At 34.5% G+C, this 26850-nt stretch overlaps 1 protein-coding gene across 3 annotated transcripts in view; it reads right to left on the bottom strand.

Moving 5' to 3' along the window:
• MNAT1 (MNAT CDK-activating kinase assembly factor 1) overlaps positions 1 to 26850 on the bottom strand; it is a 246477-nt gene that overhangs the window by 87043 nt on the left and 132584 nt on the right. For all 3 annotated transcript variants that reach the window (XM_011961940.1, XM_011961941.1, XM_011961942.1), the window contains one exon: positions 3482 to 3603. In XM_011961940.1, coding sequence (XP_011817330.1) covers positions 3482 to 3603 — 122 coding nt within the window. The remainder of the gene's footprint in view (positions 1 to 3481; positions 3604 to 26850) is intronic.

Below are 26850 nucleotides of genomic sequence, written 5' to 3'. Positions count from 1 at the left end.
ACATAAAAAAATCAAATCAGGATTAAATACTTAAATCTAAGACTTTGAACTATTTAACCTACTAAAATTAAACATTGGGAAAACTCTCCAGGACACTGGAATGGGCAAAGATTTTTTGAGGAACACCTCCACGATCACAGGCAACCAAAGCAAAAATAGATAAGTGGGATCACATCAAGTTAAAAAGCTTCTGCACAGCGAAGAAATCAATGAACAAAGAGGCAACCTAGGAATGGGAGAAAATATTTTCAAACTACCCATCTGACAAGGCATTATTAACCAGAAAATGTAATGAACTCAAACAACTCAACAGGAAAAAATGTAATAATCCAACTTAAAAATGGGCAAAAGATTTGAATAGACATTTATCAAAGGAAGATCTATAAATGGCAGTCACAGAAATGCTCAACATCACCAGTAATCATCAGAGAAATGCAAATCAAAACTACAACGAGATATAATCTCATCCCAGTTTAAATGGCTTTTATCCAAAGACAAGCAGTAACAAGTACTGGAGAGGATGTGGAAAAAAGAAAATCTTGTACACTGTTGGTGGAAATGTAAATTAGTACAACCAGTACAGAGAACAGTTTCAAGGTTTGTCAAAAAACACAAATAGAGCTAATATACGATCCAGCAATCCCACTGCTGGGTATATACCCAAAAGAAAGAGAATTAGCATTTCAAAATGGCATCTGTACTCCTATGTTTGTTGCAGCACTGTTGACAATAGCCAAGATTTGGAAGCAATCCACATGTCCATCAACAGATGACTATATAAAGAAAATGTGGTACATATACACAGTGGAGTACTATTCAGTCATAAAAAAGGTATGAGATCCTGTCATTGGCAACAACAGACATGGAACTGGAGGTCATTATGTTAAGTGAAATAAGCCAGGCACAAAAAGACAAACTTAGTGTGTTCTCACTTATTTCTGGAAGCTAAAAATTAAAACAATTGAACTGACAGTAGAAGGAAGGTCACCAGAGGTTGTGAAGGGTAGTGAGGAGGTGGGAGAGGATGTGAGTATGGTTAATGGTTAGAAAAAAATAGTTAGAAAGAATGAATGGTTTATGGGAAGAAAAAAATAGTTAGAAAGAATGAATAGGAACTAGTTTTTGGTTTTGTTTTGTTTGTTTTTGTTTTTGTTTTTGAGACAGAGTCTCACTCTGTCACCCAGGCTAGAGTGCAATGGCACAATCTTGGCTCACTGCAACCTCTGCCTCCTGGGTTCAAGTGATTCTCCTGCTTCAGCCTCCCAAGCAGCTGGGATTACAGGTGCGTACCACTATACCCAGCTATTATTTTGTATTTTTAGTAGAGTCAGGGTTTCATCATGTTGGCCAGGCTTGCCTCAAACTCCTGACCTCAAGTGATCTGCACACCTCAGCCTCCCAAAGAGCTGGGATTACAGGCGTGAGCCACTGTGTCTGGCCAAGAACTAGTATTTGATAGAACAACAGGGTGACTATAGTCAATCATAATTTAATTGTACATTTGAAAATAACTAAAAGAATATAATTGGATTCTTTGTAACACAAAGAATAAATGTTGAGGTAATGGATATACCATCTACCTTAATGTGATTACTACGCATTGCATGCCTGTATCAAAATATCTCACGTAGCCCATAGTATATATACCTACTATGTACCCACAAAAATTAATTTTAAAATATCTTCTCTATCTTAAATATATATAATTATTCTTTTTTAATTATACTTCTATACAGCCAGAAAACACTATGAGTCAATATCCTTTATGAACACTAATGCAAGAATCCTTGACAAAACACCAGCAAACTGAATTCAGTATATTAAAAGATGGGCTGGGTGCAATGTTTCACACTTGTAATCCCAGCACTTTTGGGGGGCCAAGGCGGGCAGATCACTTGAGGCCAGGAGTTCAAGACCAGCCTGGCCAACATGGTGAAACCCTGTCTCTACAAAAAATACAATAATCAGCCAGGCATGGTGGTGTATGCCTGCAGCCTCAGCTACTCGGGAGGCTGAGGCATGAGAATCATTTGAACCCAGGAGGCAGAGGTTGCAGTGAGCCAAGATTGCACCACTGCACTCCAGCCTGGGTGACAAAGCAAGACACTGTCTCAAGAAAAAAAAAGAATAATAATTCAACATTCTAGGAACAGAAGAAAGCTACCTGAACCTAATAAAATCTATATATGAATAATTTTGACAAAATTATTGGAAAATGCAAAACCCAGTAACATAGGAGTACTATTTTAAACACGTTAACTTCACGGACATTGAAAGTAAAGATTTTGAGGTAAATTTATATTAAAGATACACAATTCTGGCTCTTTGTAAGAGATAAGAAATAAATGTCTACATCACATATAACTTTTTACATTATAAAACACACTATTGTCTATCTCCTCAAACTTCAATTTTAGCATTTAAGACAATTGTTTAATAAATCTATTATCTCAAAGGGGGTTTTAGGTTGTTTTACATCCTGTTGGCTTCATGCTTGTAGGCTGTAGGACTTTAAGAGAATAAAGAAATAAATAAAATTTAGCCTTAAGATATTAAACATCATTTAGATAGTAACTTTGCCTTGGAGCCTTGATGTTCACATGTAAAATACTATACAACATGTTCCAGATTTTGGTTTTGTTTTTGAAGGTTTCATTATTTGTTTCATCTTTTTTGTTTTTGTTCTCGGGGTCTCTGACTTTTTCTATTGCTTTTTAATTGCTTGGCCTTGATGTATCCCTTTTTTTAAATATTATATTCTTTCCACTATTTTCTTTTGTTAAGCAACAACAGTTTCTGGATCAGCCTTTCATTCAATAGTTCACATTTTAAAATGAGACCAAGAAATGATTTGCTCCATCTAGCAACATCTGTGCCTGCACTTTTCAAGTATACAAATATCCACTTGCTCCCATGAGAGAGACTATAACCATCTCTCCATCCCTCACAAAAGCCAGGATCCCAGGTTCATTTCCAGAATGGATATATATGATATGACTGTTGAACCACTGGGCCAGCCTTACATTATACCTTTCAACAAAATATATTTCATGGCTCATGACTCATAAATGTAGTTTCACTGTAGACAGTGCACAATGAGTAAATCTACCCTTTTTCACGGCAAGGAGCCCAACTCATATTTTTATTGGCTTACTACTAACTAAATTAAGCTGCAATTTCTCTAAAAAAAGAAAAAAAACACTTATGACTGAAAATAAACAGCCATTTCAATATGGCTGCCAAGGACAGACTTAAAAAAGAACTAATATACTCCAGGTTCAATCTCAAGAGACCTAACAAGTCCATAGAAAAATTAATGTACTAAAAATAAAACAATTTAGTATTAAGTACTGCTCGTTTTTCACAAAACAGTAAAAAAAGTTCTATAAACGGAAAATCTAAGAAAGTTAACATGTCAGTTAAGAACAGCAGTAAGTCCCATATATCAGCTCCTCAATGTAAAGTTCTTTAGGACACATACCCAAGTCTTCCTAGCATCTCAAGCTCAGGAACATGTGGTCCATATGTCTCTATCTGCAGTGGTTGGTATTCATACAGAGCTTCTTCAAGCTTGTGAATAGGTGCCAGTGAAATATGTTGACCCTGTTAGAAAAATGAAGGAAGTTAATACTTCTTAATGTTATTTTCATGTTGTTACTTATTTATAACCATTTTAAAGATTTACTAAATTCCTCACATTAGAAGTATTACCCATTAGTTGTGCTGTTCCATGGGTACAATGCATTGCATAACTGAAACCCACATAATAGAATTAATAGTCATTTACACATGATTTAAAAGAGGAAAACCAAATCCATCATTAAATTCAAATTTAGCGTTAAACAGTACAGTTGTTCAATGTCAATGGTAGAAGTCATCAAATACAAGAGACTTCAAAAACTTTATGCAAAATACATATTATTTAAAAACTATGCATGGATTTTAAAAACGTTTGCACCAAAACAAACTTGTACTAACTTGTAATAACTTGTCTGAACAGCCCCTAGTTTGAAGCATGAAGAAGCATAAGACCATTTGAAAAAAGCTCCTATCAGAGCAATGTGAATTCTACTAAATTGAAACAAGAACAAACATCTATGGTGAAGATTGGATGGAAGAATGGCAAAATCATTCATGCTTTACAGAAAGTTTATGGGGACAATGCCCCCAAAGAAATCAGCAGCTTACAAATAGATAACTCATCTTGAGAAGCAACAAGAAAATGTTGAAGATGAAGTCCTCAGTGGCAGACCATCTGCATCAATTTGCGAGGAAAAAAAAAATCTTGTTCTTGCCCTAATTGAAAAGGACTGGTGATTAACAGCAGAAACAATAGGCAACACCAGAGACATCTCAACTGGTTCAGCTTATACAATTCTGACTGAAAAATTAAAGTTGGGCAAACTTTCCACTCAATGGGTGCCAAAACTGTTGCACCCAGATCAGCTGCAGACAAGCAGGGCATTCAGTGGAAATTTTAAACAAGTGTGATCAAGATCCTGAAGCCTTTCTTCTCAGAACAGGAGATGAAACATGCCTTTACCAGTACTGAAGACAAAGCACAATCAAAGCAATGGCTACCAAGAGGTGGAAGTAGTCCAGTCAAAGCAAAAGTGGACTGGTCACAAGTAAAGGTCATAGCAACAATTCAAAAAACTCACTATTCAAAATACCCATGGCATTTTGCTTACTGAGTTTCTGGAGGGCCAAAATGCAATACCATCTGCTGATTATTATCAGTGTTTTGAGAAAGTTTCCTAAAGCTTTAGCAGAAAAATACCTAGGAAAGCTTCACCAGAGTCCTTTCCTCACCACGACAATGCTCCTGCTCCTTTCCTCTCATCAAACAAGGGCAATTCAGCAAGAGTTTCATTGGAAATCATTAGGTGTCCACCTTTCAGTCCCAACTTGGCTCCTTCTTACTTCTTTTTGTTTTCTAACCTCAAAAAATTTGTAAAAGGAACCCATTTTTCTTCAGTAATAATAATAATAATAAAAAAGATTTCACTGACATAGTTAAATTCCCAGGACCCTCAGTTATTTAGGGATGAACTAAATGCCTGGTATCATTGCTTACAAAAGTGTCTTGTTCCTGATGGAGCTTATGTTGAGAAATAAAGTTTATATTTTTTATATTTATCTTTTAATTCCATTTTCTACAAACTTTTTGAAGTCCCCTTGTATACAAGCATAGTCTAGCCTCACATTTTTCTATTTTTACTAAACTACTTTGACATTTCTGGTAATCAGTTTTGTTTTGTTTTTTTGAAAGCTCAAATTAGGAAAGAAAATTAATAAAATTATTCTCTGCAAAGCTGTCACATAAATGTCTATTCTCTGAAGTCTTTACATGAAATCAAACTAACTTTATGTGTATTTATTTCACATTACACATACATATACAAACAAAATAAGAAAATTTTATGCTGAAAACTAAATTGGATGAAAACATCCATTCTGAGTATTTTTCTGAGAAGAAAGAACTACTGGATAACTAAAATACAAAGACTCTACAGATTATATTTGAGCAAAATAAAGTGCCACTCAGCTATATACCATTACATTGAGATTTACATATCTACAATCCATGTGGACACAGAATTCTAATTTATAAAAATACCTACACTTTATACAGTCTTTTTTTTCTGATTTTAACCATAGTTCTCTTATTTTTCTTGATATAGTTTTATTACTTTTATTTCATAACTTTTTATAAACCATTCTTGCAGTTATTAATTCCTCTAACTTTTAGTTTACAAATTTTTTGTTGTTATATCCCTTAGTTTCCTTTTTCCCTTAAATTACTAAGTTGGATGCACAGTACACATTATCTATTTTATTTTTTTAAAAAAGGTAAAAGTCATGACTTAAAAGTGATAAAATACAATTGCAGCAGTGAGAAACAACCACTGAAGATGCTTGCACCTGGATTACAGTTTCTCTCTTCAACAAGTTCAACAGCATGTAGCATCATCCTAGCTAGTTTACAGGCACATTGTAATAGGCATCTCTGACACTGTAATGCCAAAAGTACTTCACCAAAAACAGGTGAAGGACTTGAATAGAGATTTCACCACATAAGATACACATATTGCGGCTGGGCGTGGTGGCTCATGCCTATAATCCCAGCACTTTGGGAGGCTGAGACGGGTGGATCAACTGAGGTCGGGAGTTCAAGACCAGCCTGACCAACATGGAGAAACTCAGTCTCTACTAAAAAATACAAAATTAGCCGGGCGTGGTAGCGCATGCCTGCAATCCCAGGTACTCAGGAGGCTGAGGCAGGAGAAAGGCTTGAACTCGGGAGGCAGAGTTTGCGGTGAGCCGAGATCTCGCCATTGTACTCCAGCCTGGGTGACAAGAGCGAAACTCTATCTCAAAAAAAAAAAAAAAAAAAAGATATACATATTGCCAATAGGTATATGAAAAGATGCTCAATATCACTAGTCATTAGGGCAATGCAAATCAAACTACGGTGAGATACCACTTCACACCCATGGCTATTTAAGATGGCTATTATTAAAAAGAAAAACAGAAAATGCTAAGTGCTTGTGAAGATGCAGAGAAACTGAAACTCTTGTGCATTGCTGGTGGGAATGTAAAATGGCACAGTTGCTGTGGAAAACAGTATGGCAAGTCCTCAAAAAATTAAAAACAGAATTACCACATGATCCAGCAGCTGGATTCCGGGTATATACCCGAAAGTGAAGGCAGGGTCTCAAAGAAATATTTGTACACCAATGCATATTTACAGCAGCATTATTTTCAGTAGCCAAAAGGTGGAAGCAACCCAGTGTCCATCAAGGAATAAACGAATAAATAATATGTGGTGTATATATACACATAAATGCAATAGAATATTATTCAGCCTTTGAAAGGAAGGAAATTTTGACACATGACAACATGGATGAACGTGAAGATATTATGATAAATGAAATAAGCCAGGCATAAAAGGACAAAAGTTATATGATTCCACTAATAGAAGGTTCCAAAGTAGTCAAATTCATGGAGACAGAAAGTAGATCAGTGGTTACCACAGACTAGGAACATGGGAAAGAGCAGTTAGTGTTTTATGGGTACAGGTTCAGTTGAGGAAGAAGAGAAAATTTCGGAAATGAATGGTGGTGACAGATGCACAACAATATGGATGTACTTAATGTCACAGAAAAGTATAGTTAAAAGGGATTAAAATATGAACTTTTTATGTTACATGTATTTTACCACAATTTTAAAAAATGAGTTTTGGATATTCTAACTTCCTCATTTGCTTTGCTAGAATTAAAATACGTAGGAAAAAGAGAAAAAAAGTGTAATGTCAGAAACTTCATTCATATTATTTTAACCCCTAACCTCCATGTTCCACAGCCTTTCTAAATAAACATGAAACTGTCAAGCTAAATCTTATACTATCACAGAATAATACAATTTCAGACCAATGATTCAGAGAGCATTGCACAGGTTTAGAAGACAGTGCCTGAGTGGGATATTTTGATACTTGTTCTGACATCCCTGTTTCAAAGTGTCTTCTTCAAAAATTGTCAGACACCAAATTCTCTTGTCATTTGATACAAAATGTCCAGTATTGGTGTCACATGTTTTAGCTATGGGGGTAAAAGGGAGAGGAGAGGAATGAAAGAGAGGAGGGTAAGTGAGGGAAAGGAAAACTACTGTGACAATTAAAGAAGTACACTTACAGTCTCACCAATACTCCATTTGCATTTCAGAAATTAGAGAGCAAGGTCCAGAAAGGCTCACACAGAATGGGTATTTTCGAGAGCTGGATTACCTTCCAAGGAAGATAATATTCAAGAAAGACAAGCTTTCTTAAATAATTGCACTGCAAAACAACATACTAAAACTAATCATTACCTAAATATTAGCAACAACACCCAAATTACTAAAGTTATGATATCTTATAATTCAAAGTCTTCTCTGAAGTTTGTGGAGACATCACTTACAATAGCCAAAAATGTCACTGAATAAGAAGAGTTAACATTATTTATTCTGTGCTAGACACTATGCTAAAGGGTTTTGTATGCATATCTCAGCATCCATAATAATTTTATGAAATAAGTACTATTAATCGTACTTTATGAATGAGGAAATAGGGGTTAGATATTGTGACTGAGCAAGATCATACTGTAGTTAATGGCAGTTTGGTGATTAAAAGCCAAGTCTGTCAGATTCTAAAGCCTGTGCTTTTTTCCCCTAACACCTTCATTTTATGGATATGGAAGCTATTATCCTCAAAATGTAAATTTTTCTAAGGTCACATAGAGTCAGATCTCTCAATTCCTGCCCAGTGCAGTTTCCACACACTGCCTTTCAATATCCTATTTTTAAATAATATAATCATGATTAATTTAAAAGTTTTAATGGCATTAAGTAAATCCTAGGTGGTTTAACCCAATTTTTTATATAAATTCTAATAGCTCAGGTACATAAAATACCATAGGCTCAAAAAGGAGTATTTTTTAAAACTGTAACATCTGAAAGAAATAAACATTACTCAGTGGTAGTTCTTTCTGTTTGCCATAACAACGATAAGGTAAAATTCATAAATGACACACAAACTGCCCTTCTAACATTCCATCTATCTTTCCCTTGGAAAAAACTCATGTGCGATAGATGCCATGGTTCTCAAACCTAAAGCTGGAGCAGAACTTAGAGAACAATGACTTACACTCATTGACATGTGTTTTAAATTTTTAAAATCACCCACAGAGCAGATAATGGCTTAACAGGTCACATGAGAAAGTACTAAGGGTTTTAAGTGATTGGGGGGAAAACAGTGTTTAAAAGTTTTTTAGATGAAAAATGGTTATTGGTGATATTTCCACCCAAACAGTAAGGGTGATAGATATTATTCTAAATTATCAGAAAAAGGAGGATTCAAGTTAAAGAAATCAAAGTGCATGATATACTAATTTTAAGTTATATTTGAATTAAATTTGGTTGGGTGCCAAATGGTATGGACTTAAGTGCTATTGAGTATCGAGAGAAAGAATCAATAAAAGGTGGAAGAATGAAAAAGACAGAATAGAAAAAAAGATAGAATATCAAGAGGAAGAAAAAGATAGAATAGGAAGAAAAAGAATATGGAGAGGAAGAATCAATAAAAGATGGAAGAATGAAACAGTGCAACTTGCACTAGACCTCAGAGGACAAAGTCTACAAAAGCAATGCAATGGGAAGGATAGCAATATTACCACAGCAGTATGCTGTGTCCTGAGACAATAAGTAAACCTGAGCAGAGACAGGCATATAGGGAAAGAAGGGTGGGCAGAGAATGAATCAGTATAGATAGCTTAAATCACAGCTAGAAAAGACTCCAAGGCTAGTTTGAACTCACATGGGTAAGAAATCAAAACTGTCAAAACAATGTCAGAATGTTTTATCTCCAGCATATTAGTAAATAAATTATAAATAAATAATGTTTAATATGACAAGGGAGCGTGAAGAAAGCTGCTTTCATACACTGCTGGTAAGCAAACTATGGAATTGCTTTATTTATGAAAAGCAATTTAGTAAACCTTTAAAATCTTCACATATTTTGACCTAGTAATACCATCTGTAATAATTTATAAGAAAGCAATCAGAAATATAATCAAATTCCTATTCATAAGTCTGTTCATCACTATTTATATTGTCAAAAACTAAAAGGAAACTAAATGTTCAATCAATTAGTAAACATCAGTTTAAGTAAACATCAGTTCAGTTATAACATAAAACAGTGTGTAGCCATTTAAAATCATGTTTAAAGAGAAATTAATAAAATGTTAAGTACATGATCATTATGATCTAAACTATTTTTAAAATCTGCGTAAGAGTCGGGCACAGTGGCTTATGCCTGTAGCCTTAACATTTTGAAAGACCAAGGTGGGATGATAGTTTGAGCCCAGGAGCTTGAGACCAGCCTGGGCAACACAGTGAGACCTCATCTCTACAAAAAAAAAAAAAAAATTAGCCAGGCATAGTGGTGTTCACCTGTAGTCCCAGCTCCTCGGGAGGTTGAAGCAGGAGGATCACTTGAGCCCAGGAGATCGAGGCTGCAGTGACCTGTGACTGTGCCACCATACTCCAGCCTGAGTGTCAGAGCAAGATCTCATCTCAAATAGAACATAATAAAATGAAGTAAATCTGCAAATGCAAAAGAAAACTAAAGAAAAAGTATCCCTAGGTGATGAAATTATTTATCTTTGTTGCACTATTTTCTGAATTGTCCAAAATGGATATGAAAATTGGTATATATTTATGGCTATAAAAAAACTATAATTGAACAATAACACAGATAAAAAAATCAGAAAAAACATACTGCAAGACAAGTGGCCTGGTTTCTTCAGTAGGTCAATATAATGAGAAACAACAACAAAAAAGATGACAAAGTATAGAGTGGGATGGGAGCTATTCAAGATTAAGACAGAATTAAGACATTTAATAAACATAGTGAGAGTCACTGGCTCAGTACTAATTTGGAAGGGAAAAAACAGCCATGAAATATTTTGGCAACAACTGGGGAAATTTGAATATAGACTGGGTATTAAGCTATATTAGAGAATTTCTGTTAATTGTTTGGTGTGATTATGGCATTATGGTTATGTATGAGAATGTCCTATGCAGGAAGAGGTCAGTGAGAGATGCCAGTTGAAGAATTTAAAAGTAAAATTTCATGGAAATTGTAATTTACTTTAAAATGGTTCAGGGAAAAAAATGTGCGTGAGTGTGTGTATGTGTGTATGTGTGTGTGTGTGTGAGAGAGAGAGAGAGATGTAATACCAAAATATTACAGATTATTGACTGTAGATATTAGGCATGTGAGTATTCATTGTCTTATTTTCCAACTTTGCTATTTTTGAAATTTTTCATTATAAAATGTTTAAAGTAGATCACATAATCTTTGTTAGTTTTGAAAAACAATGGATATGTATTTATAGCAAAGAAAAGTATAATAGCACCAAAGAAAGAAGAGTCTAGAATCAAGTAGGTTAAGTCTGTAGCTATTTTAGTGATTAAGGTTAAAGTAATATGATCTAGATCTGAGTAGTAATGGGGGGGGAAGAGAAAAAAAAGAATAATAATTATAATTAAGACTGCAAGAATCGGTAGCAATCTGGTATAGCTGAGGTGGGAAGCAAAATGTGAAAACCAGAGAGAGCTGATTAACAGAGACAGGAAAAACAGGAAAGGGAAAGGTAGAAGAGCGATGTAGGATGGATGCATGTCCCTTTCAAATTTCATGTTGAAATGTAATCCTCATGTTGAAGGTGAGGCCTAGTGGGAGGGTTTGCGTCATGGGACTGGAGCCCTCATGAATGGCTTGGTGCGCTTCCTCAGCAATAAGCAAATTCTCTATTAGTTCACATGAGAGCTGGTTTTTAAGAGGTACTTCCTTCTCTCTCTTGCTCTCTCTCTTGCCATGTGTGCCTGCTACCCCTGTGCCATCCACCATGAGTAAAAGCTTCCTCATACAGCCTGCAGACTCATGAGCCAAATAAACACCTTTCCTTAATGAATTACCCAGTCTCAGGTATTCCTTTATACCAATGCAAAACATACTTATACAAAGAGGAAATTTTAAAATGATAATATGCAGACCAGAAGAAAATACTTGCAAGTCACATATTTTATAATTCGATCAAATTCAGAATACTACCGATAAAGAATTCTTAGACACTGGGCGCAGTGGCTCAAGTCTGTAATCCCAGCACTTTGGGAGGCCGAGGTGGATGGATCACCTGAGGTCAGGAGTTCAAGACCAGCCTGGCTGACATGGTGAAACCACATCTCTACTAAAAATTAAAAAATTAGCTGGACATGGTGGCCAGCGCCTGTAATCCCAGCTACTCAGGAGGCTAAGGCAAGAGAATCGCTTCAACCCAGGAGGCAGAGGTTACGGTAAGCCAAGATCACGCCATTGTACTCCATCCTGGGCAACAAGAGTGAAACTCCGTGTCAAAAAAAAAAAAAATTCCTAGAATTGACTAATAAAAATCGGTATCTTTTGACCCAATTAAAAGTGGCAAAAGATTTTAAAAGTCCAGATGGCTAATAAGCACATGAAAAGATGCTCAACATAACTAATAATCAGAAAAATGCACACTAAATGCACACTCACTTGAATGACAATAACCAATATGACAGACAATAAAAAGTGTTAGTGTAGATGTGGAGAAACTGGAATCCACAGACATTGCAGATGAGAGTATACAATGATGCAGCCACTCTAAAAATTAGTTCAGTAGTTTTTCTTAAAGTAACAAGTAAGTTTACTTTACGACTTAGTAATTCCACTTATCTACCCAGGAAAAATGAAAACATATGACCACACAAAGACTTGTATATGAATGTTCACAGCAGCTATTAATAGCAGCCAAATAAATAGTGGAAACAATCTAAATGTCCACCAATTGTGAATGGATAAATAAAATGGGGTGGTACATTCATATAGTACAAATATGAATTCCTTCATTGAACATTCACACAATATGCTGAATTTTATTACTATTCAACAATAAAAATGAATGAAATATTGGTACATGCTACAACGTGGATGAACTTCAAAAACGTTATGCTACAGGAAGCCAGATGCAAAGGACCAATATATTATAGGATTCCACTTACAGGAAATGTCCCGAAAGGGCAAAATTACAGAGACAGAAAGTAGATTAACAATTGCTGTGGGCTAGAAGTGTGTTGTGTCTGCAAATGAGTATCAGAGACCTCTTTGGAGTGATGAAATATCCTAAAATTGGATTACTGAAATGTTTACAAAATTCTGTAAATTTACTAAAAATCAATACATTATATATTAAATAAGTAATTCTTATGGTAAGTAAATTATATCTCAATAAAGCTGTTAAAAATAAAGAGTTTAAGATGGTGTTTAATCCATCCAACATTGCTGCCAAGTAGAAATGTTCAGTAAAGGCAGCTAGAAATATAAAATAAACTCAAAAGAAATTTTGCTATCAGCATCAAAATGATAGGCAAGGTCACAAGAATAAGAAAATGGGTGTGGGGGAATATATAAAGAGTGAGGTCTTAGCACCGAGTCTTGAAAAACACCATTAAGTAATTCAGGTACATTTTCCTGACTTTCAAAAGTACGCCACAAAACTAAAGTCCTTTCTGTTTTTGTTACTGTTATCACATAATTGATAAAGAAATGAGGCTTTAAAAGTAAAAATGTAGTGAGAAGAGCCACAGAAAACCATGCAACTTTAGGTAATACCCACACTTGGGGGGAAGTGCATGCAAACTGTACATTCAGTAGTATATATAATTAGTGTTTTTATTCCCCTAAAATGTAAAAAATGGAACCTGTTTCTTTTCTAAAATATAGCTTAGAGCCCTATATTTCCATCATTTGCTAGTCAAAAAATATAAGTTTATGAGAAAAAAGGTTTTCTAAAATTCAGCTCATTTCCATATAGAGCAACATAGGAACATTGGGAGAACAATGCAAATGCTGACACAGGTAGTTATATATGGCTGTATTTTTAATAATCTGTATTTTCAATAATCTGAAACGTATTATTTAACTTTTCTTAGAAAGTTTAAAAGCTACTACAAAAATAGTTTATAATTTGTCTGTTAATCTATACACTACAAATATTATCATTATGCTTTCTCACCAAATAAAGAGCAAAGAATATCTTTTGTGCTAACTCTAAACACATACTATGGCAAAACACACACACACATTTAGAATGCAACAAATCATTTAGAATAACAGTATTAAAGAAAACACATTATTATTTAATGAAAATAACAGCAATAAAAATAATTAGTATATAGATTGTTGAAATAAACAATAATAAAAATACTAAACATGAAAATCCAGTTCTACACCAATCAGTATATGGTTTTCTGTTAAGTACCATAGAAGAGGTTGTAAATACAAAGTGCTGGAAATTTAGGCCGATAGGTTTAAATGATTCTGCAAATCCTTTAACACAATTTTAAATTCAGAACTCTTTTATTGATCTATCTTGCTTAATGACATTTATCCAACAAACTATCCTCATCTTCAACATATTTGCTGATAAGCCCTGTAAGCCTGTTAAACTCTGTGTAAATGTCTGTTTTGAATCTGTCTCCCATTAGACTGTAAGGCCCTATGCTCACTGTCATAAGCACCTCACTGAGCAGCTTGGCACCAAAAAGCTGTTCAATATTTTGTTGAATTAATGAATAATATTAAAATATAACAATATAGGCCAGGCGTAGTGGCTCACGCCTGTAATCCTAGCACTTTGGGAGGCTGAGGCGGGCAGATCACTTGAGCTCAGGAGTTCGAGATCAGCCTGGGCAACACGGTGAAACCCCGTCTCTACTACAATACAAAAAAAAAAAAAGAGAATTAGCTGGGCATGGCGCTGTGTGCCTGTAGTTCCAACAACTCAGGCAAGAGAATTGCCTGAACCCGGGAGGCGGTGGTTGCAGTGAGCCAAGATCGTGCCACTGTACTCCAGCCTGGCAATAGAGCAAGACTCTGTCTCAAATTATCTATCTATCTATCTATCTATCTATCTATACACACACATATAGATAGATAGATAGATAGATAGATAAAATAACACAGTATAAAAAAGCTTCATGTGATTTAATAGTATGAACACTAAGACAACCGTAAGATGATCAGGTTTCCATATTCTATAAATTTAAAATGCTCTTAGTGTAAACAATTGGAATTTTGTTGACTACATAGTCTTGTGTACTATGAGAGTACACAAAAAATAAATTTCTACCTTCTCTAGACTTTATTTTTTTCTTTTCACTTATTCATTACAGTCAATGGATACTTTTCTAGGCTGGGAATGTGTTTTTTAGACATCTTAGTAGTTATTTTAACAAAATTTCAGATAACAAAACATTGTGCTTACTCTGTGGCATTCATCATCCATTCATATAACAAATATAACCACCTACTATATGCCAAGAACTGAAAAGAACATCAGGGAGCAAAACAGATCAAGCCCCTGCCCTCAGGGAGCTCATATCCTAGTAAATCACATTACAGTGAGACTGTGCATTCCACTTTTATTTCTTAGGGTCATTTAATTACAAAAACAAAAATGATGGTGGTGTTGGTTTCATGAACTGAGTCCTCTTACAATGTTAAATTTGTCGAATTCTACAGAACATGTTACCTTACTAAGTGGAAGCAGAAACCAGAATATTTCATTCTGGTAGCTTTAAACTACTATCATTCTAGTGACTATTTCCAAAGAAAATATCTCCACGAAGCCTTTTAGAAAATCAATTGAGGTAATTCTGAATGACTATTTCTATTTTGGTAATGTTCTAATAATTTAAATATGTGTGGACATATGTGTTGTGTATGCATGTATATACACACACATACATGTCTATTTGTACATATGTATATGGATGTGAACATATGTTTTAATAGTGTATGTGTACCCACACATATTTTTGTAATAGGATAAAGTACTTAAATAATATACCTGGCACTGTCTACAAGCTGTTCATTCTGAGTAACATTTCTTTGGTAATTCAGTTGTTTTCAATTTATTTTAGAAGCAAGCAGAGATTTTTATACTATGCTGTCCTGGTCATTATAGGGTGATGTCATCCTGTCATCACTGCAGCAGCTGCATCGTAATAACTTGCTGGTAGTACTTAATTTCATGGTAAGTATAATTCATTTTTCCCCATATAAATGATTTTCTCTAATTTATTTCAAAATGTAAACAGTAAAAAGACAAATGAGGGACAGGGCCTGCAGGTTAAGAGGTAACAATGTACTTCTCCTGGCACTGTCTCTAAGCTAGAATGAACTGAGGTGCAACATTTAATTTCTGTAAGTTTCATTTTCACCATCTGCAGTGGGGAAGGGGGGTGTATAAGTGAGGAGACTGAAACAGTAAGTCTAACTTGCTATCATTTCATGACCACTAAGTGGAAATAAGCCACTGACTCACAATGTATCATAAAAATAAATAAAATTTCCCTAATGTAATTTGATTCTACATACACTAAAGAAACAGCCAGCAGAAAAAATACACAAGACTAAGACCCGATTCCCAACTCTGTTAGAATCATCAGACTACATTCTTTTTCTGAATGTATGTTTGGGAATAAGTATAATATAACGGTAAAAGTATATATATGGTAGGCTCTTTTAAGTATTCTAATGATGACTTACTTGCACAAATCAGCCTTTATGAGCACTCTTTGTCTTTTAAAATGTGGTGCCTAATAGGTAGATTACCAATTTTCACAAAAATTTTCTTCTAAAATGGGCTTCTTCAAAATAAAAAAATAGGTTTCATCCTGTAGACACAGCACCATATTTTTCTAGCTCTTTAGCAATGTTCAGTTCTACTCAAATACATATGATATGCTTGAAAATATCAAAGACAAATTTCTATAACTGTCTAGCTAAGGGCTTAAGTTTCTTGCTCATCATTAGAAATAAAATGGCTCTAAATACATCTTCACTTGGCAAGCCAAGTCTCTGAAAATGTTTCTAGCAAATTAGCCCTGGAAACTCATCAAAATCTGTTTACTACAGTGAAATTCCTTAAAGATTTGTTAGCCAAATTCGTTTGTAATCTTCTCCTTAAACACATACACTAATTAGTGTTCCACACAGAAAAATGTCCTTTAATATTTCAGCTCTAATTTTAGAATTTTTATTATATCAATATACATTTTTCCTTAAGAACTTCAAAAATGAAAAGTAACCAATTTTGAAATGAAAAAGCTGGAAAAAATTAGGAAATAGTATCTTCCATTAAAAGATCACTAGTAAAAGATTAGTATCATTAAAGCTTCTCAACTAATATATAATTACAACTAAACTCTGGATATTTAATAAGCATTCCTATAAATTCCTTGTATTGGCTTAAAACTAATAAGACTCATATAGACGCTAACTGTAGCAATATATTTGTGGTTACATGCAATTACTTTTGAGAAAGGCATGAGTCTCAAACTACAGAACACAAAATATAAAAGGAACAGCATTGTCTTCCTCTGCTTTAACCTGTTTTTATTATAATTGCATTCGTACAAATATATTCCCCTCCCTGAAAAATGCAAAAATAAAAATAGGAAAGGAATTAAGCTAGTCATTTTCCCTTAGTTAGTTCCACATCTGAAACACTTGAGAAAGATCAAAGTGTTGCCTAGAAGGGTCCTAAATTATATGACTGACTTAGTTCAACACAGTTATACTGTGATGTGCAAAAGGATTTGGTTCTAAAGTCAGATTAAGGCAAAAAAAAAAAAAAAAGTCAAAATAACCCTTCAAAAGTCCCTCAAATTGCCTATACAGTATACTGTACATTGTTCTGTGCATATTTTAATCTCTTTATATAAATCCAACTCAGCTAGTTTCTCCTCTAGCATTGGAATAGATCACCAAAGTAGGTAGCTTGCATTTGGCATCTATGCTGTTTCAAAAATTTTCTTTACTTGGGAGAAGAGAGGCATTTTTGCTACTTTTCTCCCTGGTTTGGTGTTGTTTTCAACTAAAGCAAATTAAATGCACATATGATATGATTCTACTGAATATGACAAGCATTTGAATTTTCATTCAGTAGAGTTCATGGAAGAAATGACATTTGGGAGAACCTCTGAAGGCTGAAACAGCCCTGAAATGGAGGGGAAGAAAGAGCATTCCCAGTGAAGGGAATTTCAATACCCAGAGGAGCTTCAGTACAGTAGTGAAAATAGAAGCCAGAATACAAAAAGGGAATGGGAGGAAGAAAAAACACTGGCAAACATTATTTTCTTTAAATTATAAGACAAATGAAAATAGGGAAATATGCCAGTAGGTTAAAGGAAAAGCAAAATACAAGAAAAATATTTTGTTTATTTTGCTTGTTTTTGTTGTTATAGGTTTTATTTTTTCCTTGGGCACTGATAAATGTGGTACAAATGTGAAAAGTATTATTTTTACATTCTTTCTCTGATGCTTGTCTTATTACCAAACTACCATTTGCTCCCAAGAGGACACAGTGTCCAGCAAACCGTATCTGTTTCTATAAAAAGATCAGAAAAGAAAAACATCAAGGAGACTATCTGATTAGACAAAACCTGCCTCCTTTAAAAGAGTCTGCATTAATTTTAAGAAAAACAGTATTTGCAAGAAATTTTCTTTAAAAACTTTCAGGCATACAGCATTTTAGCTCACTTTCTTTTACTAATTTCAAAAATAATTTCCAAGAATTCCTAACTTGGCACTATAAGTGAACTTTATCCAACAGTGACAACTTATACATAAGTCCAAATTTCCTAATGTAATATAAAAATGGCTTTACATAAAATTACCTACAAATACTACCACTATTACATAAGCAAAACAAAAATATCACGTAAGATTAGTAGTCTTCTAAAGCAGAAGTATTTTTCAGTGAAAAGATGGAAGTTTCTTTATGCCATTATAGAGACAATAATTTAAGAGACTACATTTTATTTAGATTTGACTCTTCTGCACCTAGTACAGTAGTTGATATATATCAGGAATATTCGTTTCATGAATGAAGAAATGTTTTTAAATGATCCCTCTAATTATCTATCCTATCTCCAAAAAAACCTACATAACAAATCTCCTCATTCTATTTGAGGTCATTTAACAACAGAAGTAGTTGTTTTGCCATTCCCATTGTAGAAAATAAGTGAAGACCTAAGCCAGACTGTCACTGATTTTACCTTTCTTCTATCCTAAAAGGAAACAACAAACACTATGAATACTCTAACCATCCCTATCTAACTTCCCCAAACCAAACACACATACCCACAAACACAAACACCGCCATATCACACTCATAAAACCACCATGCAATTAAATCTACTCTAAAACTCAGAATAGAACAGAATATTTAAAGCACTGACTTGATAATCCTTCTCACCTAAAATTTCACATAAATTGTCTTTTATTAAAGTTGGGCAGATATGGAATGTGATTACTAACAGTGCAATTGCACTAAAATGATACAGAAATATTTACTGAACATCTACTATGTGCCAAGCACTGTGTTAGGCATTACATACACATTTGAGGTAAGTATGTTTTACCTGTTTTACAGGAAAAGAAACTGAAGCTCTCCAAGACCAAGTAACCTACCCGTATTTCAAACCCTATCCTGCTAAAATCCACCAAGTACTTTTCCATTATAGGACTAAAATATGAAAATTTATTAAACATTTGGTGGATGTTACGCACTGTGAAGATACAGCAGAAAGTGTACCACCATAACTGTCCCTATTTTCAAGCATTTAACAATAGGTATGTAAATTTTTATTAAAAATATATTATATTTATTAAACATTATTAAATATAATATGCTCATTTGTTTAAAAAATTAGTATATAAGTACTTTTTAAATGAAAAGTACTCTAGTTCATTAAAGCATATCAATTTATTTTTAGAAAATACACTCAATTTTTCCATAACACATTCAGATTAAGGCAAATTTCATCTCTATTGAGATGTGCTTCAACCTTGTTAGATACTCACTTAGAAGTTGTCTTGTTTTTATAATGAGCAAAAATATTTTCTTCAAACAACAGAAAATTGATGGCTTGTCTGTGAATCAATGTAAACTGCACATCCTTTGAAATACGAAACAGTTTCGTTAAAAGGCTATTTAAAAAGAGTAATTCCTAGCAATGTAGAAGTAAATTGCCTTTCTAGAAAGTTGACTATACTAATCAATCCTTTAAATCAGTTTATTGTACTTTAACAGATCACTCTTCATAATTAAGAGATATGTTTTATGAGATGAACTACAAAAACAATACAGCAAAATCACAATCCTTTATAAATTTTTCATCTGAGAACATACGTATGTGATAAGTGAGCATAGTGGTGGTCCCACAAATACAAGAATACACTGACTATCACATCATTTGTTTCCATTTTTTTAATTAAAAAAATAACAATTTTATAGCCTTCCTTTCACTAATTAGTTAATTAATGGATAGGTACATTTAGTAAAACAATGCCCTAGAGGAGAAAGAAAGCAGTTCATATGAGAGGGTTTAGTAACACAGCTTTGGAGCCCTTCTGAAAATTACTTGATAAAAGTACTAACATTCTGCCAGTTGCTGAGACAGGTGCTACTGCCAATCAGCTGCATTTGCTGAAGCACATTCTAAAGATTACTAATTAATCCCTATACTGAAACCAACGATTGCCTGTCATTTTGCTATGACCACCATGTTTTAAAAAATTGTCACCAAAAAGAAACAAGAAAAGAGTCATGAAGTACAGCTCTAGATAAAATATAACCCCAGGTAAGCTCTGCATCTATTTACTTAGTTATATCTTTTCAGGTATTCTTTATATGAAACTCAAAGCATTGGCTGGAGTCCTGGGATCCTACAGCCTCTCCACATTCTATTTCTCATTTACTTCTATTTACCACAAACACATAAAAGTATTTCTGAAATATTGAGGAAAAAGAATCATACTATATAAGACTGCATTTTCTTTGTTGTTGTTGTTAAATTTTGAACCTTTCGATCTTAAACTCAAGATAAATATGACTTGTGGAGACATTTTCCAGATTACACCTGTATTTTTATTAGAACTCACCCACACTCCCCTGCCTTTATTCCCACCATGCACATATCCCTGCACACTTTGTTTTACCACCATCATATCCTACCTTCATTATCTGAACACTGATCAGAATTTAACAAATATTAAAATAGTCAATCCTTCCAAATCTTGGCAATTATAAAATATTCTGAAGATCCTCAAAACTATACTAGCACAAGATGCCAAAGAAATTATTTTTAATCCGTCTGAAAACATATTAACATATGTAGATAAAGATAAAATATATTTGAAGGTTCATGATTTTCCATCTTTTTAATGTTTTAAGTTAACATTGATTTTTGAATCTCAAGTAATTCTACGATCTACCATGTTTTTAAAGTTGCTTTCATTCAACTGTACATGCCCTGACCTCCACAATGACCTCTACAAAAGCAGTTGTACACTTTACTGTGGTGCAAATCCTCACGGACAAGTTGAACCTGTTCTTTTTGGCACTGAGCCCTTGTGCTGAACACACAGCTGAGATTTATTATAAAAGGGGAACTAAGGGGCATTATTTCACAACATTTATCCTTCACATACAGCCAAGTATAATCTTTTACAACCTTTGAGAGCTCTTAAATAAACAGATTTTCTCTTAATTGCACAAAGAGTTTTTTATTTGTCACCAATCATATGGCATATTCAGATTCATTTTACATTAGCAAAAAGCTAGCACACAAAGCATATATGCTAACAGTTATAAAAATTACTCTCCTTTCTTAATATTTATTTAAAAATAAGACTTTTAATCTTCAGATCTGAGGGTAATTACCTGCATTGCTGTCTTTAGTGAGAGCAATGTAATAACATAATTAGTAAAAACCTGCCTTCAAAGATCTGTACTTTAAAAAGTAGGTTACAAAAAAACCCAACTTGCTATAGCACTCTTATAGGTCTTTATTTTTATACTGTCTTGTGTTTTCTTTTTAATTTCAAAGTTCAACTGTAATTCAGGCATTCCCATAGCATTTTAAAAACACTTCTCATTCTAACAACTTTGAACTGGACTCTGATATCCAAGACTGCTGCCTGGCAACTTTCTCAACACATCTGATATCATGTGGGAGGGAGGAATTTCATGAGTTCTAAGAAATATCTCTAATAACAGGAATTACCACACCATTTAAGTTAATTCTTCAAGATTTGCTAATTGATCTAGCATCAACACTTGCCTTGTTGAAAGCAAAGAAACAAATACAACCTCAAAAGTATTCTATCCTGAAAGTCACGTTCAAACTAGCTTATCAGCTAATTGCCCAACATTAAGGACACTAAAATACATTGATTCAGGTGAATACTTCCTTGCTCGAAATTCTTCTAATTTTTTTTCATTAATAGCAAGTGTACAGACAATTTTATGATGCCTGTAGATCTTTTCACAAAGATTTTTTGAAATGATTCAATATTAAACTGATTTTTTAATGGTGAAAAAAACCTAATGACACGATTTTAGGTATTAGCAGCTCCACAGCAAGTAAAACAGGCATGTTCATACACAGTACCAAATATGCTTTGTCTTCCCTCAACAAAGAAATTTCTTTCTTTAAACTTTAACATTTTGAACAACATAACCTTATTGTTCCAGTTCTAAGGAAAATGTTTTAAATAATTTATATCCTTAATACTGTCTCCCTATATCCAATGAATTCATGTAAATGTTCATGAGTTTTTACATTTATCACTAAAACCGAAAACATTTTTTTCTGGAAATATACAACCTTTTGGAAAAAAGCAATTACTTTTAAGTGTTTTTCAAGTGTCATATCTTTAAATAGATATAAATTAGCATGTAAGAAAATTACAACCAGCTATACTCATAATATTAATCTATACTACATAAGACAACATAAAAATTGATAATATCTATAAAAGATGCATTAACTATGTAAAAAATGCCTCAAGACCTGATCCTATACAATGTTCTCACATTCTGTCAGCATTGGTGGTTTTTAAATGCCTAAGGCCTCTAACTCATTTTGAAACATACGTGCTTCAAGATTTCCATAATACCCAAAACTATTCTTGGTGAAGTCATGAGTTAACTACAGGTTAACCACCAAATAACTTAAAGAACAATCTTATTCTGTATTTATTTTGTTTCTTCATACCACACAGCTTTCCCATCTATATATCTTCTCTCTAGCAAGAACACAAGCATATAAACTATCAGCCTATGACTCCCCATATTAAATGTGCCCTTAGACTAACACAATGTTAAAAGCATGGGGCTTTAGAGTTCTGAACAGTCAAATCTTGGCTCTACCTTGAGCTTTAACTTAAAAAAAAAAAAAAAAAAGTCTCAGCCGGGCGCGGTGGCTCACACCTGTAATCCCAGCACTTTGGAGGTCAAGGCAGGCGGATCACGAGGTCAGGAGATCGAGACTATCCTGGCTAACATGGTCAAATCCCGTCTCTACTAAAAAATACAAAAAATCAGCTGGGCACCAGTGGTGGCGGGTGCCTGTAGTCCCAGCTACTTGGAAGGCTGAGGCAGGAGAATGGTGTGAACCCAGGACACGGAGCTTGCAGTGAGCAGAGATCGCACCACTGCACTCTAGCCTGGGCGACAGAGTGAGACTCTGTCTCAAAAAAAAAAAAAAGAAAAAGAAAAAAGTCTCAGCTTCACTTGTCAAGAACTAAATAAATATATTTAAAGGATATAAAATTTGTGTCTACAAAATGCTACCCACTATTATTACTTCATCATCATCATCAATAGGAAGAGAAGCAGGAAGAGAGGAAGATTTTGCACATCTCTACAGACTGTTGTTTAATATTACAAGATAAAATCACTAACTTCCAAAAGTCTGTAAGTTAGAACCCAAGGCATCTTCCTGCAGAAACAATGTTATAAATGATGTTATAGTTTAAGACTGACAATATATAAAACACATTAATTATGATAAATTTAGTCTCAGGCCCTGGAAACAATTCAGGAGAGAGAAAAAAAAAATTACTTTATCTTTCCTAAAGGTAAGCCTAGCCTTGGGCAAAAATTTAAAATTTCTTAAATTATAGCTTTTCCGCATTTTGTCTTTTGCATTCTTACTCAGCACTTAGTACCTTTCCCAGGCATTATATGTTCCCATAACACAGTATCAACAAGCTCTTAACTGAAAACACTCCACTCAAACCTACTATGAGTTTTAATAGTGATGCCTGATCTTAAGTCATCAACCTACATATAACACAATCAAAACTTCCTGGTGTCAGTAAGGTGTCAAAAGGAAAGAGACTGAACTGCATGATTTTACTTAGCAGACCTCTGGTTCTGATTATAGTGTTTTTTTAAAAAAAATGTGAAACTTTTTTTCTTGAACAAAATACAAAACAGTAGTGCCTTTAAAGAAATGAGCTAAGAACCATTCACTTCTCATTTTTTATCTTGATTAATGTTTTTAAATTTTTAGTGTCAACAGAGATTATCCAGGCCAATTTTTTTCATCTTCATACTTCTCAATGTAAAAATCTGATTCTCAAAAGTCATTAACATCTTTCACAATGACTCAAATTAGAGTAGCATGAAGAATTCCATGAGGCCTTGGAAAGGCGCAGAAAACGAATAATTTGAATGTCTATAAATAATAAAATTCAGGGAATCTCAGAAGTAGATATAATATTAAAGATCATCTCCAATCCTAGTAACCACTGAAGTTTTAAGTCCCCATGCCAATATCCTTACCTATGGCTAGACATCTCACCACATACCAAGACAGGCCACAGCACCAAAATAGGCCAAGAGTATGCCTGGGTCTCCAAATAAATCCACTGAAGTATACAACTTACATGAATGACAGATGAAATATATGTGACAAGGACAAAATTCAATGTATCTATTAATGCACACAGACATAGTATTAATCTCACAAAAGCTTAACCAGAACTTTTCTTCTCTACAGATTCCTTGTCCCTTAAGACTTTGTAGGATACACGATTCTTACAAAAGGCAGATATGGGCATACTTCGGAGATATGCAGGTTCAGTTGCAGACCCTTGCCATAAAGTGAGTCACATACATTTTTTGTTTATTTCCTAGTGCATGTAAAAGTTATGTTTATACTCTACTGTAGTCTAGTAAGTGTGCAATAGTAATATGTCTAAAACACAGTACATACATCTTAATATAAAATACATGATTACTAAAAAATGTTAACCATGTGAACCTTCAGCAAATTGTATCTTTTTGCTGATGGAAGGTCTTGCCTGGATGTTGATGGCTGCTGACTGATCAGGGTGGTGGTGGTTGCTGAAGTCTGAACTAGCTGTGGCAATTTCTTAAAATGGCACAACAATGAAGTTTGCCACACTGATTTACTCTTCCTTTCATGAAAGATTTCTCTGTAGCACATGACGCTGTTTGATAGCATTTAACCCACAGAACTTCTTTCAAAATTGGAGTCAATTCTCTCAAATACTACCACTGCAGAGTGAACAGGCAAACTACAGAATGGGAGAAAAGTTTTGCAATCTATCCATCTGACTAAGGACTACTATCCAGAATCTATGAAGAAATTAAACTAATTTACAAGAAAAAAACAACTCCATCAAAAAGTGGGCAAAGGATATGAACAGACACTTCTCAAAACAAGACATTTATGCAGCCAACAAACACATGAAAAAAAAAGTTTATCATCACTGGTCATTAGAGAAATGCAAATCAAAACCACAATGAGATACCATCTCACACCAGTTAGAATGGCAATCATTAAAAAGTCAGGAAACAACAGATGCTGGAGAGGATGTAGAGAAATAGGATGCTTTTACACTGTTGGTAGGAGTGTAAATTAGTTTAATCATTGTGGAAGACAGTGTGACGATTCCTCTAGGATCTAGAACTAGAAATACCATTTGACCCAGCAATTCCATTATTGCGTATATACCCAAAGGACTATAAATCATGCTACTATAAAGACACATGCACACGTGTGTTTATTGAGGCACTATTCACAATAGCAAAGACTTGGAACCAGCCCAAATGTCCATCAATAATAGACTGGATTAAGAAAATGTGCCACATATACACCATGGAATACTATGCAGCCATAAAAAAGGATGAGTTCATGTCCTTTGCAGGGACGTGGATGAAGCTGGAAACCATCATTCTCAGCAAACTATCACAAGGACAGAAAACCAAACACTGCATGTTCTCACTCATAAGTGGGAGTTGAACAATGAGAACACATGGACACAGAGAGAGGAACATCACACACTGGGGCCTGTCAGGGGGTGGGAGACTGGGGGAGGGATAGCATTAGGAAAAATACCTAAATGTAAATGACAAGTTGATGGGGGCAGCAAACCAACATGGCACATGTATACCTATGTAACAAACCTGCACATTGTACACATGTACTGCAGAACTTAAAGTATAATAAAAAAAAATACTGCCACTGTTTTATCAACTAAGTTTATGTACTACTCTAAACCCTTCGTTGTAATTTTAAAAATAATCAAAGCATCTTTAACATGAATAGATTCTGTCTCAAGAAACCACTTTCTTTGCTCATCCCTAGGAAGCAACTCCTCACCCATTCAAGTTTTATCATGAGATTGTAGCAATTCAGTTACACCATCAGGCTCCACTGCTAATTCTAGTTCTCTTGCTGTGTCTACCACATCTGCAGCTACCTCTTCTGCTGAAGTCTTGAACTGCTCAAAGTCCTCCCATGGGGGTTGGAATTAACTTCTTCTGAAACTTCCAAAATATCAACTAATAATGTTGACATTTTGAAAACAACATTCATCTCCTTGTACATCTCGACAGAGATCTTGAGTGACCAGATGCATTGTCAATGAACAGCAATATTTTGAAAGAAATCTTTGCTGAACAGTAGGTCTCAACACTGGGCTTCAAATATTCAGCGAGTCATGCTGTAAGCAGACATGCTGTCACCTAGACTTGGTTGTGCCCATTTTAGAGCACAGGGGGAGTAAATTTAGCAAAATTCTTAAAGACTCTAGGATTTTCAAAATGGCAAATGAGGCCAGGCACGGTGGTTCACGTCTGTTAATCTCAGCACTTTGGGAGGCCGAGGCGGGCAGATCACAAGGTCAGGAGTTCGAGATCAGCCTGGCCAATATGGTGAAACCCCATCTCTACTAAAATACAAAAAATTAGCTGGGCGTGGTGGTGAGCGCCTGCAGTCCCAGCTACTCAGGAGGCTGAGGCAGAGGAAACACTTGAAACCAGGAGGCGGAGGTTGCCGTGAGCCAAGATCACGCTACTGCACTCCAGCCTGGTGACAGAGTGAGACTCCATCTCAAAAAAA

The sequence above is a fragment of the Colobus angolensis genome, unplaced genomic scaffold (genome assembly GCF_000951035.1).
Source record: "Colobus angolensis palliatus isolate OR3802 unplaced genomic scaffold, Cang.pa_1.0 Scaffold57, whole genome shotgun sequence".
NCBI classification, from domain to species: Eukaryota; Metazoa; Chordata; class Mammalia; order Primates; family Cercopithecidae; genus Colobus; species Colobus angolensis.
The sequence above is the reverse complement of the archived record's forward strand: the minus strand, read 5'-3'. Positions and strand labels throughout refer to the sequence as shown.